This window comes from Andrographis paniculata, unplaced genomic scaffold (assembly GCF_009805555.1).
Source record: "Andrographis paniculata isolate CXL003 unplaced genomic scaffold, ASM980555v1 Contig45END, whole genome shotgun sequence".
Classification (NCBI taxonomy): domain Eukaryota; kingdom Viridiplantae; phylum Streptophyta; class Magnoliopsida; order Lamiales; family Acanthaceae; genus Andrographis; species Andrographis paniculata.
In genome coordinates this window covers 3,036,568-3,047,860 of record NW_026137579.1, presented here as the reverse complement: position 1 = coordinate 3,047,860, position 11,293 = coordinate 3,036,568, and the positions used below count along the sequence as shown (strand labels likewise).

Sequence of the window (11,293 nt, the reverse complement as noted above, 5' to 3'; positions counted from 1 at the left end):
AACAAGAAAAGCACGCTTTACAAGCGCACGCAAGATTTGCTCCTCTTCAAACAGACTCTCCAAAATTGGAAAAACTCGAACCGAAATTCCGCTATTTCTTTCCTTCATCTCATCAGTAGACAGTTCTCATCCGACAACAACAAATTCGGCTCTTTCCTTTCTTTATCGAAACTGATTCCCATTGCTTAATCCATTTCCCCCTCCCCAACTCTGTATTTATTAAATTCAATTCAATTCAATTCAATTATACTCTGCATTGCAGAAATGGAGGCATCAAGAAGCTGCAGCACGATCTTAGCTCTAATTCTCGTAGCTTCTATGGTCATCAATGGCGACCCGTTAGTCCCGGCGCTCTGCATATTCGGAGACTCGGTGGTCGACGCCGGAAACAACAATAATCTTCAGACTCTTATAAAAGCAAACTTCCCTCCTTACGGGAGGGACTTCGTCACCCACAAACCGACGGGGAGATTCTGCAACGGCAAGCTCGCCGCGGACTTCACCGGTAAGTGGTTTACATGCGCTTTCATTCGTCGATGGAACCATCTTTGATCGAATGTATAATGTGAATGCACGCGCGCAGCCGAGTACTTGGGATTCAGTTCATACCCGCCGCCGTACCTCAGCCAAGACGCCATGGGGACGCGCATCCTCGCCGGCGTCAACTTCGCGTCCGCTGCTTCCGGTTACTACGACAGGACGGCGGAGTTCTACGTAATTAATGATACATTTTTCTTACATTTAGGTTAGATGGTCATTTAACAATCGTGGTTTTGCAGCGGGCGATGACGCTGACGCAGCAGCTCTCGTACTACAAGGAATGGCAGAGGAGAGTGGCGAAGTCCGTCGGCGCGGCGAAAGCTAACGACATATTTTCAGGAGGGATTCATTTAATAAGTGCAGGGAGCAGTGATTTCATCCAGAATTATTACATCAATCCGTTGCTCAACAACGTTTACACCCCCGAACAGTTCTCCAACCTTCTCTTGAAATCCTACTCCAATTTCATCCAGGTATGTATATAAAGATCCTGTCTTGTGTGGGTGAGTGATGATGGAATTAATTATCAATGTGGGGCAGAATCTATACAATTTGGGGGCGAGAAGAATCGGGGTAACAAACCTGCCGCCGACGGGATGCTTGCCGACAGCGATAACGATGTTCGGTTCAGGCAGCAACAAGTGCGTGTCGAGGTTGAACCAGGATGCGTCCATGTTCAACACGAAGCTGAACACGACATCTGAAGATCTGAAGGCTAATCTGCCGGGGTTGAAGCTCGTCGTGTTCGATATCTATCAGCCTCTTCTGGATATGATCACAAAGCCTGTAGACAGTGGTACCTACTGCACACACACCATTAATTCTCTTTTTGTCAATTAATGGGTAATAATTTGGGCGTTTCTTGGTTATTTGTAGGGTTCTTTGAATCGAGGAGGGCTTGCTGTGGGACAGGTACGATGGAAACCTCGTACCTCTGCAATGCTAGATCAGTGGGGACGTGCTCGAATGCAACAGAGTATGTGTTCTGGGATGGGTTTCACCCCTCTCAATCTGCTAATGAGAAACTGGCTCAAAGTCTACTTGAGCAGGGATTTGATCTCATTTCTTGAAACAGACACGAGATACGGTTGTTAATTGGAGTGATTAAGATTGTTTTGATAGATTAAGGTTTGCATAATCAAGAAAATAAGCCAGATGAGTGCAAAAGTAATAGAACATACAGAAGTTTTACAAAAATATATAGCAAATATTTGTAGACATTAATGTAAAATCTAACGAGTCAGCAGCACAAAATCTGTATTCTTGCCTGGTAAGATGTCCAGTAAGTCAATATTGATATTTATTGGATATGCATTCAATGTTGAGTGGATATTGTCAAATATAACTTTCATTTATTACTTGCCAAATTTCGGTACCCAAATTGAGACCCCTCTGTAGGCTGCCGAATACCTAATGCAGAATCTGTATGTAACAAGCTTCTGATATGCTTGTATTAAAAAGTGTTATACATTTCCATATCAAAAACATTAAAAGCAAAAATAAAAAACTAGTAGTAAATAATACTGGTAAAAAAATTATAGAGAAAGGGAAAATTGACAATAGTTAGTGTTGATTTTCATAAATATTAATGAAGAAACTGGAAAACAACTGATGAATACCGTAATAAAATTTCATAAATTAAAACCCTACGCCTTAACAATTGATAGAGACTTCCCACGCGCCGGCCACACGTGGCGAATGCACATGAGGGCGTGCAGTGCACGCCCATCTAGCGCGGTGGGTCTTCAGAAACAGAATATTTTTAAGGTAAGTGTAATAAATAAATAAACAGTGCAAGGAAGAAAGGAATCGAACTACAGATTAAAAAGGCGTAAATTTGCATGAAGAACTCGAAAACAGAGACTGACCGGTGGCGACGCTTGGCGCGATTGCGCGGTGGGGTTCAGACATCTCTCGCCAGTTGTGACCTGTCCTTTTAATTTCTTCCTTTCTGAGCCTCCCCTTTCCCAACAGAAAATTAAACAAAAATGGCACTGAGATCGACGGCACAACGATTGCACGTATTCAATACATGTAAAAGAGGATAGCTTCACGATCGGCGACATCCAATCCAGCGGCTGTGATTTCGTGCGGGGATTTTGTCGTGAATGTGATTCTGTGTCCATCTTCACTCAGGGAGCGATGGAGGTGAAGGGCTGTAGGAAATTAAGGCTGTGTTCGCGGTGGACGCCGCCGTCGGGGACTTTGGGGTTTATGGTGCCATTAGTGGCGGTTCTGGTGGTGGTGGTTTTGGTGGGGTTGAAGACGCCGAACTGGCTGATTGCCTCCAATTGGAATTGGGGTGCTTCTGCAATTCCTGGCGGCGAAATGAATCGCTCGGCGACGAGCTCGCCGCCGGCGGCGGAAGGCGGCGCCTTCAGTTCCGAGATGAAACAGTCGGTTACCGGCGGCGGAAGACACGAGGTGCACCTGGATTCTCTCAATTTTCACGGCGCCGCCTCGCCGCCGCCCGAGGTTGTGACACCTTTAAGGGTTTTTGGTTTTTATTTTTTATTTTTTTATTGTTTCCTAATCTGAAATCTTCTACAACGGTCCTCCGATTGCATGTGCAGAAAATAGGGGATTCACCAAACTCAACAAACCCTTCCAACACATCGTCATCATCACTGTTCAAATTAAGCTCAGAAATCAACAAAAGATCGAATCGATTAGACATTACAGAGGCTCAACTCCAGAAAGCACGTGCTGCAATCCAAGCTGCCAAGAACACCACAGATGGAGCACACGCCCCTTATTACATCCCGACGGGTCCTGTCTATTTGAATCCCTCAGCTTTCCACAGGTCGGCAGCTCATTAATTTCTCATTATAATTGCATGCGAAAACCTTTGTCGAGCGGATTATTACATTAGTAGCTTAACTTGCAACCAGGAGCTATTTGGAAATGGAGAAGAACTTCAAGGTGTACGTCTATGAAGAAGGAGAGCACCCGATTTTCCACAACGGCCCCTGTGGAAGCATTTATTCCATAGAGGGATATTTCATTTATCAGTTGGAGATCTCGAATTTTCGGACAAGAGATCCAAAGAAGGCACACGTCTTCTTCCTGCCATTCAGTGTCGCATCAATCGTTCACTACATATTCGACAGCACTGTCCGGAAGCATCGATGGCGGCCATTGAGAAAGACCGTTAAGGATTACGTTGATCTCGTGGCAAGAAAATATCCATTCTGGAATATGAGCCTTGGATATGATCATTTCATGCTTTCTTGCCACGATTGGGTATGTATATGTACAATGTAGTCTTGTTATGGACAAAGAGTTTATTCTATCTGTGTCAGAATTTTTCTAATATTAATGACTCTGTTTGGTTGCTTCAGGGGCCTGAGCTTTCGAAGTCTATTCCATGGCTGTCTAAGAACTCGATCCGGGCATTATGCAATGCTAATACAACAGAAGGATTTGAGCCCTTTAAGGATGCGTCAATCCCCGAGATTAATTTGCCCGGCGGCAATATAAAGCGGTTGCTCGGTGGTCCATCACCTTCAACGCGTTCGATTCTTGCATTCTTTGCAGGAGGGCTGCACGGTCCGATTAGGCCAATTCTTCTAGAACATTGGGAGAAAAAAGATCTGGACATTCAGGTTCAGAGATATCTCCCAAAGGATGTCTCTTATTACACAATGTTAAGGAAGAGCAAGTACTGCATTTGCCCGAGCGGCTATGAAGTCGCGAGTCCAAGAATCGTGGAAGCTCTTTACACAGGGTGCGTCCCCGTGATCATCAAAGATCACTACGTGCTTCCTTTCAGCGATGTTCTGAACTGGAAGTCGTTCGCCGTGGAGATTCCGGTGGCTGAGATTCCGAATCTGAAGAAGATTCTGACAGGGATTTCGACACGGCAGTACATACGGATGCAGAGGCGGGGCGTTATTGCAAGACGGCATTTTGAGGTCAATCTCCCTCCGAGGAGTTACGACGTCTTCCACATGATACTGCATTCGGTTTGGCTGAGACGCCTTAATTTTCGGTTGCCTGATGTTAAGGATTTTTGATTACTTCTAACAACATTTATTGATTTTCGAGTATTTCGTTCAAGGATTTCTGCTCTTTATAGCTATTACAGGTAGTTAGTTTCTCAAACTTTCTTACCACCTGAATCAATCCTAAAAGAAAGAAAGCTGATGGTAATGAACAGACAAAAACAGGTAGTAGTAGTAGTATACCACATTTCTATATAGAACTTTCTAAACATAATTGCCATTCATTCTGTGTCGTGAAGCTGAATGTTGATTCTTCTAAGCCATATCGAATGGAGTATCATGTGAAAGACGTCGTATCGTTTGGGAGGAAAATTGACTTCAAAGTGTCGTCTCACAATAGTCCCTGTTTCTTGCATTGCACCATACTTATCCGCAGGAATAGCCGTTAGAATGTTCTTCAAGTCCGGAATTTCCTTGGACCGAACATCCACGGCGAATGTGGTCCAATCCAAGACATCATCGAATGGCTTGGCATAATTGTCCTTAAGTAGCACGGGAACACATCCCGTGTAGAGGGCCTCGACCATTCTCGGGCTAGCGACTTCCCAACCGCTCGGACAAATGCAGAACTTGCTTTTTCTAAACATGTCATAATAGGACATATCTTTGGGCAAGTAGTCGTGGACTTGCACGTCCGGGTCATTGTCCTTCCAATGTTCCATGAGGACTTGTCTTATGTCGCCGTGGACGCCTCCTGCATAGAACACTAAAATCGACCGTTTCGACGCAGGCGGTCCGCCAATTAAGCCATCCATTGTTCCGTCGGGTAAATATATCTCCGGCATCGAGACGTCCGTCGACGGCTTGAATCCTTCCGAAGTGTTGGCATTGCATAGAACTCTGATCGTGTTCTTGAACATTTGCGGCACGCCGTGGGAGATCGTCGGAGCCTGCGGCGTAAATTTCGACTACTTAGAAGAGGAATGTGTTAAAGGTGGAGACAGAAAATGGATGAAGAGCATCACACCCAATCATGACAGGCGAGGAGGAAATGGTCGTGTCCTGAAGTTCGATTCCAGTAAGGATACTTTGTGGAGATGAGTTTGATGTAGTCCCTGGCTATGTCTTGCAATGGAGTCCATTCTCGGTTGTGGATGACGTAAGCGTAGCTAGCGATGGACTGCACGCTTAAAGGGAGGAAGTAAACGTGGGCCTTTCGAGGATCGGTTGTGCGAAATTTGCTGATCTCAATTTGGTGCATGAGGATGCCCTCAATCCCTAAAATTCCTAAGCTGTTGCTGTAATGAAATAGTGGTGGCTCTCCTTCCTCGTACACGTAGAGCTTGAAGAGCTTCTCCATCTCCAGATAACTCCTGTGTACGGAAATAACTTGAGTGGTCTGAACTCTGAAGGGGACATCGATTGAACAGATGGATTTGGGGAGTGATGAATTAAGACCTGTGGAAAGCAACTGCGTTCCTGTAAAATGAACCTGTGGGGATGTAATCGGGATCGTACGATGATTCGTTGTTCTGCCTGGCCAGGTGGATGGCGGCTCGGGCTCGGGCAAGGCTTGCCTCAACAGTGTCCAGATTCTCTTCTCTCTGAAACAATCTCGTGTTCTTCGAAATCTGGAAAAACAGAGGAATAATATATAGGGCTAAAAAAAAGGTTATGCCACTACATCAAACAGTTCTTAATCTTACCGGTGAGTGATCCTCCTTCCCGCCGCCGCCGCCGCCGGCGGCGGTGGCGGGAGTGGGATTTGAATTCCCCTTACGGCGAGGTTCTGGCCAGGATAAACTTCTTGAAGTTTTCTGATTAAATGCAAGCAGTAGCCCAGACAGTAAAATCAATGGAATTACCACGAAGTACACAAGCTTCGAGGAAGATGATGAAGAGAACGACGGCGAATCAGCCATGGCAATTTTTTTTTTTTTTAAAAAAAGAATCTTGCCCTTCTTCTTCAATTCTTTCTTCTTTGATTCTTTCTGAGTTATCAAGATTCAAGAATGGAGTCAATCCTAGACGAATGAACTGTTTATCCTTCGAACAAAGAGATTCTCAAATACACAAATTTCTTGGGAAATCGGAATAGCGAAAGCAGCAAATAACAAGTTCAAGCTTCCCCAAATCTCCCATATCTTCCCCAGTGTGTCGATTCATTAAAAACAAACTTTTGACTCTGCCAGCTTAACCACAGGATCAGAGAAACGAGAATGTGCAGTGCAGTGATGGCCAAACCACCTGCTGCAGCTTTTTCAAGAAGTATCGCATTTATCATTTTATTGCCACATTTGAAATTATTTACCTAAACAGGAGGATGAAATCAAATCACATAATACAATTACCCTTTTTTTAAAAAAATAACATACAGTAATATTCTATTTACGGGATCACGGCTCCTTTTTCCCCTTCTCTTTGTGGGTTTTCTTTTTTTATCAATCCACTTTTTTTTTCTTTTTTTTTTTTACTATTATAATGCTAGTAAAGTTGTCGATGCCATATTTTACTGAACCGGTAACTTTTTGTGTATATGTTTTATATGGATCTGAAATAAACGTAGCGTGACGTGGAAGGCTCGGCGTATGCCCCACCGGCCACCGGAGTGGATCCCGCCGGAAGACTCGTACGGTGCCCCATGTGCTTTCGTTGTCGTTTTCTTAAATTGGGCCGATTATATATTATAGCCTATAGGCCAATTATCGTTTTATTGGGCCCATTATATATTTGTAGGCCCAAATATCACGCTCACATTCCATTCCTTCCACTTTTCTAATCTAATTTGTAATTCAATCAAACAAAAATTAATTTTCTCACCAGAAAAGGTGAAAACATACATGATAGTCTTAATGAGAGATTTAACTGAAATTGTGTTACAATCCAACGATTCTTGGCCACTCATCAATAAAGGAGTATCATCCCAATCATTAAAGACGCCGTGCATCTCCGTTACTCTATATTGCGGCGGACCACATTTCTGACGTCACCCCGTAACGCCGTTTAAATCCTGCCGTCATAAGTGTACAGCAATCATTATGCTTGGGACTATCTTAATTAGTAACTATACTCTATAAAAGTATATAACTTTATATACAAATTCATTTTGTGCATTTTATATTTAAGAATTATTTAGCCAGAATATGTTGCTCGACACCGTACTTAGATAAAAATTATTATCGTTGGTTGGTGGATAGAAAATCCTTAAAAATTATTGATAGATTCGAAAGGAATATCTGTTGAATGAAAAACCGGAGTTTTTTTAATTTAATAAATTAATATTAATAATATATTATGATATGATTTGTCCGTTCTGCAATCTATCCAGCTGTAACAGTATACACGTGCCCCAACATGTGCCTTGATTCTATTCATTCGCAATCCCTGCAAACAACTTGTTGGGTGGGTGCCTGACGTTCCTCGGCGACGCCATTATTGGTGGTGGCAAAACCTAGCGGTGGTTGCGGCGTGGGAACTCGGAGGAGCTGTGACGGCCATGGCTTCCAAGGCGCTATTGGTGTATATGCTCGTTGGATTCTCGCTGGCTGTTGTATCCGTTCATTTTGTTGACAACTACGCACGTCGCGATTCCACGAAGCCGTCGCTTCTTTTGTTTTCGCGTACGAGTGGTTTGGAACAGAATAATGGATCCGACGATAAAGTTTGGCCTGTGAGTTTGTGGTTTATTTCCGTCGTCGATTGTTACGTGCATTCTGTAATTTCCGAACGTTTGTGTGTGTGATTGTGGTGTAGTTATGCTGAAGTTGGACAAGCCATTGGCTTGGTTTTCTTTATGGAATTATACAGGAATTGAAGTTTAGTTGGAAAGTTGTTTGTGCCACAGTGATAGGGTTTTTAGGTTCGGCATGCGGGACTGTGGGTGGAGTTGGAGGAGGCGGCATTTTTGTCCCTATGTTGGTTCTCATTGTTGGCTTTGATACGAAGTCTGCTGCTGCTATTTCCAAGTGTAAGGGTTAATCATTCTTGGTCACTTGCTTTACAGATTCAAGTTTTGGATAGGAGACTAGTTGGATCTCTGTAGTATGGATTTGATGAAACGTGTTGCATATAAAATTTTCGCTTGCTTTATGAGGTAACTATGATAGAATATTGAATTTGTTTTTGCTCTCAATCAGGCATGATAATGGGGGCATCGGCTTCATCTGTTTGGTACAACTTGAGAGTGCCGCATCCTTGCAGAGAAGTGCCAATAATTGACTACGATTTGGCTCTTCTGTTCCAGCCAATGCTTATGCTCGGGATCACCATTGGTGTAGCTTTGAGTGTCGTCTTCCCGTATTGGCTCATCACGATCTTAATCATAATTCTGTTTATGGGTCAGTACTACTCTTGTTTCTCATCACGCATTACCTTCTATGACGGTTGCTTTTTCCTTATCTTATAAGATATAGTTGGTGAGAGTTTGATTGATTGTATGAGTTTGCCAATGTTTCTAAATGGCTGATGTGACTTGTATAAGTATGTTCGTTGTTACTCAACAGGGACTTCGACAAGGTCCTTTGTGAAGGCAAGTGAGATGTGGAAGGAAGAATCTATGTTGAAGGTCAGTTGCCTTTAGTTGCAATGTCTGACCCTAACTGTGTATGGTTTAGCCTCAAGTTGGAAGTTCAAGGATAACAGGACTTCATGGTTTATATTCTTCAACCGTGATTGGATTTAAAATTGACTCCTGTTTAGTTACATTATCACCATCATTCTCATTTAATACTTTTGGCTTGCAGAATGCTATGGAAGATAAACGAACATTTGTTAATTCTCGTGGAGAGTGTAAGTAGAGTCATCACTGCATTTTCGTTGGGTTCCAATTTGGTGAAAAGTGCTAACTTCCCTTTTTATTTACAGTGCTAATTGATACTGAGTATGACCCTTTGGTTCCCAGACAGGAGAAAACACCTATGGTCAGTACATTTTTTATTTCTTGTATTACCTTTTTTACCCTTTCATCTGTCAATTAGCATTGTTAAGTGCTTCACATTATATATTTCAGCAAATTATGAAGGACAACCTTAATATCAAAAGACTGCTGGTGCTGCTGCTTGTTTGGGTTTGCTTCTTGCTTCTTCAAGTGACCAAGGCAAGCAACATTACCTATTTACCCTTTCTTAGGTTGAGTTAAATAATATCATCCCTTGTTTTGAAATATGGAATTGGTTTGCAGAATTACACGGCAGCTTGTACTACAATATATTGGGTGCTTACCTTGGCCGAGGTACATGTTTTGAGGAACTAGTTCCTTTTCCATATGCTTGAAGTGGATGAATAATACATTCTCTAAGCTCGATCTCCTGTCCCTGCTTCTTAGGTCCCAGTTGCTCTTGCTGTGTTTGGTTATGAATTTGTTAAGCTATACAGGGAAAGCAAGAAAAGGAGAATGGAAGGAAACCAAGAGCTCATATGTGAGGCAGCCATACAATGGACCGCCACGAATCTTGTGTTCTGTGGCCTTTGTGGTATCTTAGGAGGCAGCGTTGGTGGCTTGTTGGGTTCAGGTGGTGGTTTCATTCTTGGCCCTCTCCTACTTGAAATTGGGGTCATTCCTCAGGTACATTGTGTGATTTGCTATGGACCTTTTAACTGCGGATCATTCATTAGCTTGAATCGCCTGCCTTGATTCTAGCAGCCTAATATTGATACTTCGATGTGAGAATTTTATACTACCTCTACACTGCAGGTGGCAAGCGCGACAGCAACTTTTGTTATGATGTTTTCATCATCATTATCAGTGGTGGAATTTTATCTTCACAAAAGGTTTCCCATCCCATATGGTATAACTCCAAATTTCTAGTGTCAGCCATTCGACGAACATATGAGGCGTGACCTATTGGCCTCGTTGCTTAAATGTGCTTTTGTTCCTTTCCCTCTAATTCGTGTTTCTGTTTCTGCTTAAAAAGCTTCATAGATAGGAACAATTCAAGAAATGTTGTTTAAGACAAGTTTTTTCTTTTGCAGCTGTATACCTGATGTGCGTGTCAGTGTTGGCTGGCTTCTGGGGACAATATTTCATTAGAAAGTTAATTGCGATCCTGAAAAGGGCATCAATCATCGTCTTTGTTCTTGCTGGGGTCATCTTTGCCAGTGCTCTCACCATGGGTAAATTATGAATCAAGTCCATCATTATTCTACCCTTGCATACAGTGTCTAAAATCTCCCTCCCCTGTCTGCCCCTGCCATTGCAGGTGTTGTTGGAATAGAGCGAAGCATCAAGATGATCCACAACCATGAGTTCATGGGATTCCTGGATTTCTGCAGCAACCAATAATATAGCCAGCAATATCCATCAGGAGTGATCGTAAAAGACAGCACAAAGGGTTCCATGTCAATGCCTGGTTGACCTGCCTCCCCTTTTGTGCTGGCAGCGTATTGTATTGTACATAATGGTGAAGGTGATGCCAATGCCTAATTATTATTATTATTATGATTGTTATTATTATTGTATAATAGCATTCTAGAATTCATATTATATTTGTATGGTATATGTGAATGTGCACTAGGTGGCTATTGTGTTAGCTATCGCTAACACCACCACATCAGAAAAAATAAAAAGATTGTTGATATTCTTATCTTAACCTTTTAGTATTTGCTTCATTTGCAATGTTCTTTCTTTATTCTTTTTTGGGTCGATGTAATGTAAATAGGACCCTTTTCAGGACATACAAACCCAAAATCTCCTCGGACATTCTTGGATTGATGACATTCTTGAAAAGGTAGATACCCTTATGGATCCTCGTGATCCGTTAGCCAAGCCCATTTAAGTAATAAATTCCTTTGCTTTTCAAACAAGTGGTTAG

General features: G+C 42.6%; 4 protein-coding genes across 4 annotated transcripts; 3 read left to right on the top strand and 1 right to left on the bottom strand.

The window, feature by feature from the left end:
- The first annotated feature begins 126 nt into the window (after nucleotides 1-126).
- On the top strand, nucleotides 127-1,898 carry LOC127251351 (GDSL esterase/lipase At5g03820). The gene is made up of 5 exons (XM_051275011.1): nucleotides 127-505; nucleotides 584-714; nucleotides 780-1,013; nucleotides 1,081-1,336; nucleotides 1,417-1,898. Exons 1-5 carry the CDS (start codon nucleotides 265-267, stop codon nucleotides 1,608-1,610), a joined length of 1,056 nt encoding a protein of 351 aa, XP_051130968.1. The 5' UTR covers nucleotides 127-264; the 3' UTR covers nucleotides 1,611-1,898.
- Nucleotides 1,899-2,207: 309 nt separating this feature from the next.
- LOC127252276 (probable glycosyltransferase At5g03795) lies at nucleotides 2,208-4,556 on the top strand. The gene is made up of 4 exons (XM_051276398.1): nucleotides 2,208-3,015; nucleotides 3,114-3,343; nucleotides 3,432-3,783; nucleotides 3,882-4,556. Exons 1-4 carry the CDS (start codon nucleotides 2,683-2,685, stop codon nucleotides 4,554-4,556), a joined length of 1,590 nt encoding a protein of 529 aa, XP_051132355.1. The 5' UTR covers nucleotides 2,208-2,682.
- Nucleotides 4,427-6,744, bottom strand: LOC127252277 (probable glycosyltransferase At5g03795). Its single transcript, XM_051276399.1, has 4 exons — nucleotides 6,191-6,744; nucleotides 5,943-6,115; nucleotides 5,512-5,857; nucleotides 4,427-5,434 (listed from the first exon to the last, which is right to left on the bottom strand). Exons 1-4 carry the CDS (start codon nucleotides 6,404-6,406, stop codon nucleotides 4,766-4,768), a joined length of 1,404 nt encoding a protein of 467 aa, XP_051132356.1. The 5' UTR covers nucleotides 6,407-6,744; the 3' UTR covers nucleotides 4,427-4,765.
- A 1,095-nt stretch (nucleotides 6,745-7,839) lies between these two features.
- LOC127252088 (sulfite exporter TauE/SafE family protein 4) lies at nucleotides 7,840-11,066 on the top strand. The gene is made up of 12 exons (XM_051276105.1): nucleotides 7,840-8,154; nucleotides 8,292-8,451; nucleotides 8,621-8,821; nucleotides 8,987-9,048; nucleotides 9,227-9,272; nucleotides 9,348-9,403; nucleotides 9,493-9,579; nucleotides 9,664-9,714; nucleotides 9,808-10,047; nucleotides 10,177-10,270; nucleotides 10,455-10,595; nucleotides 10,682-11,066. Exons 1-12 carry the CDS (start codon nucleotides 7,981-7,983, stop codon nucleotides 10,762-10,764), a joined length of 1,395 nt encoding a protein of 464 aa, XP_051132062.1. The 5' UTR covers nucleotides 7,840-7,980; the 3' UTR covers nucleotides 10,765-11,066.
- Nucleotides 11,067-11,293: the final 227 nt, after the last annotated feature.

Excerpts from the sequence above, each read along its gene's own strand:
- LOC127252088 (XM_051276105.1), top strand. The coding sequence starts at position 7,981 with ATGGCTTCCAAGGCGCTATTGGTGTATATGCTCGTTGGATTCTCGCTG. Across the intron at positions 9,049-9,226 it reads AGGAAGAATCTATGTTGAAG|AATGCTATGGAAGATAAACG; the intron begins GTCAGTTGCCTT and ends TTTGGCTTGCAG. Across the intron at positions 9,715-9,807 it reads GGGTGCTTACCTTGGCCGAG|GTCCCAGTTGCTCTTGCTGT; the intron begins GTACATGTTTTG and ends CCTGCTTCTTAG.
- LOC127252277 (XM_051276399.1), bottom strand. The coding sequence starts at position 6,406 with ATGGCTGATTCGCCGTCGTTCTCTTCATCATCTTCCTCGAAGCTTGTG. Across the intron at positions 6,116-6,190 it reads GGAAGGAGGATCACTCACCG|ATTTCGAAGAACACGAGATT; the intron begins GTAAGATTAAGA and ends CTGTTTTTCCAG. Across the intron at positions 5,858-5,942 it reads AACGCAGTTGCTTTCCACAG|GAGTTATCTGGAGATGGAGA; the intron begins GTCTTAATTCAT and ends TTCCGTACACAG.
- LOC127252276 (XM_051276398.1), top strand. The coding sequence starts at position 2,683 with ATGGAGGTGAAGGGCTGTAGGAAATTAAGGCTGTGTTCGCGGTGGACG. Across the intron at positions 3,016-3,113 it reads CCGCCTCGCCGCCGCCCGAG|AAAATAGGGGATTCACCAAA; the intron begins GTTGTGACACCT and ends TTGCATGTGCAG. Across the intron at positions 3,784-3,881 it reads TGCTTTCTTGCCACGATTGG|GGGCCTGAGCTTTCGAAGTC; the intron begins GTATGTATATGT and ends TGGTTGCTTCAG.
- LOC127251351 (XM_051275011.1), top strand. The coding sequence starts at position 265 with ATGGAGGCATCAAGAAGCTGCAGCACGATCTTAGCTCTAATTCTCGTA. Across the intron at positions 715-779 it reads ACAGGACGGCGGAGTTCTAC|CGGGCGATGACGCTGACGCA; the intron begins GTAATTAATGAT and ends GTGGTTTTGCAG. Across the intron at positions 1,014-1,080 it reads CCTACTCCAATTTCATCCAG|AATCTATACAATTTGGGGGC; the intron begins GTATGTATATAA and ends AATGTGGGGCAG.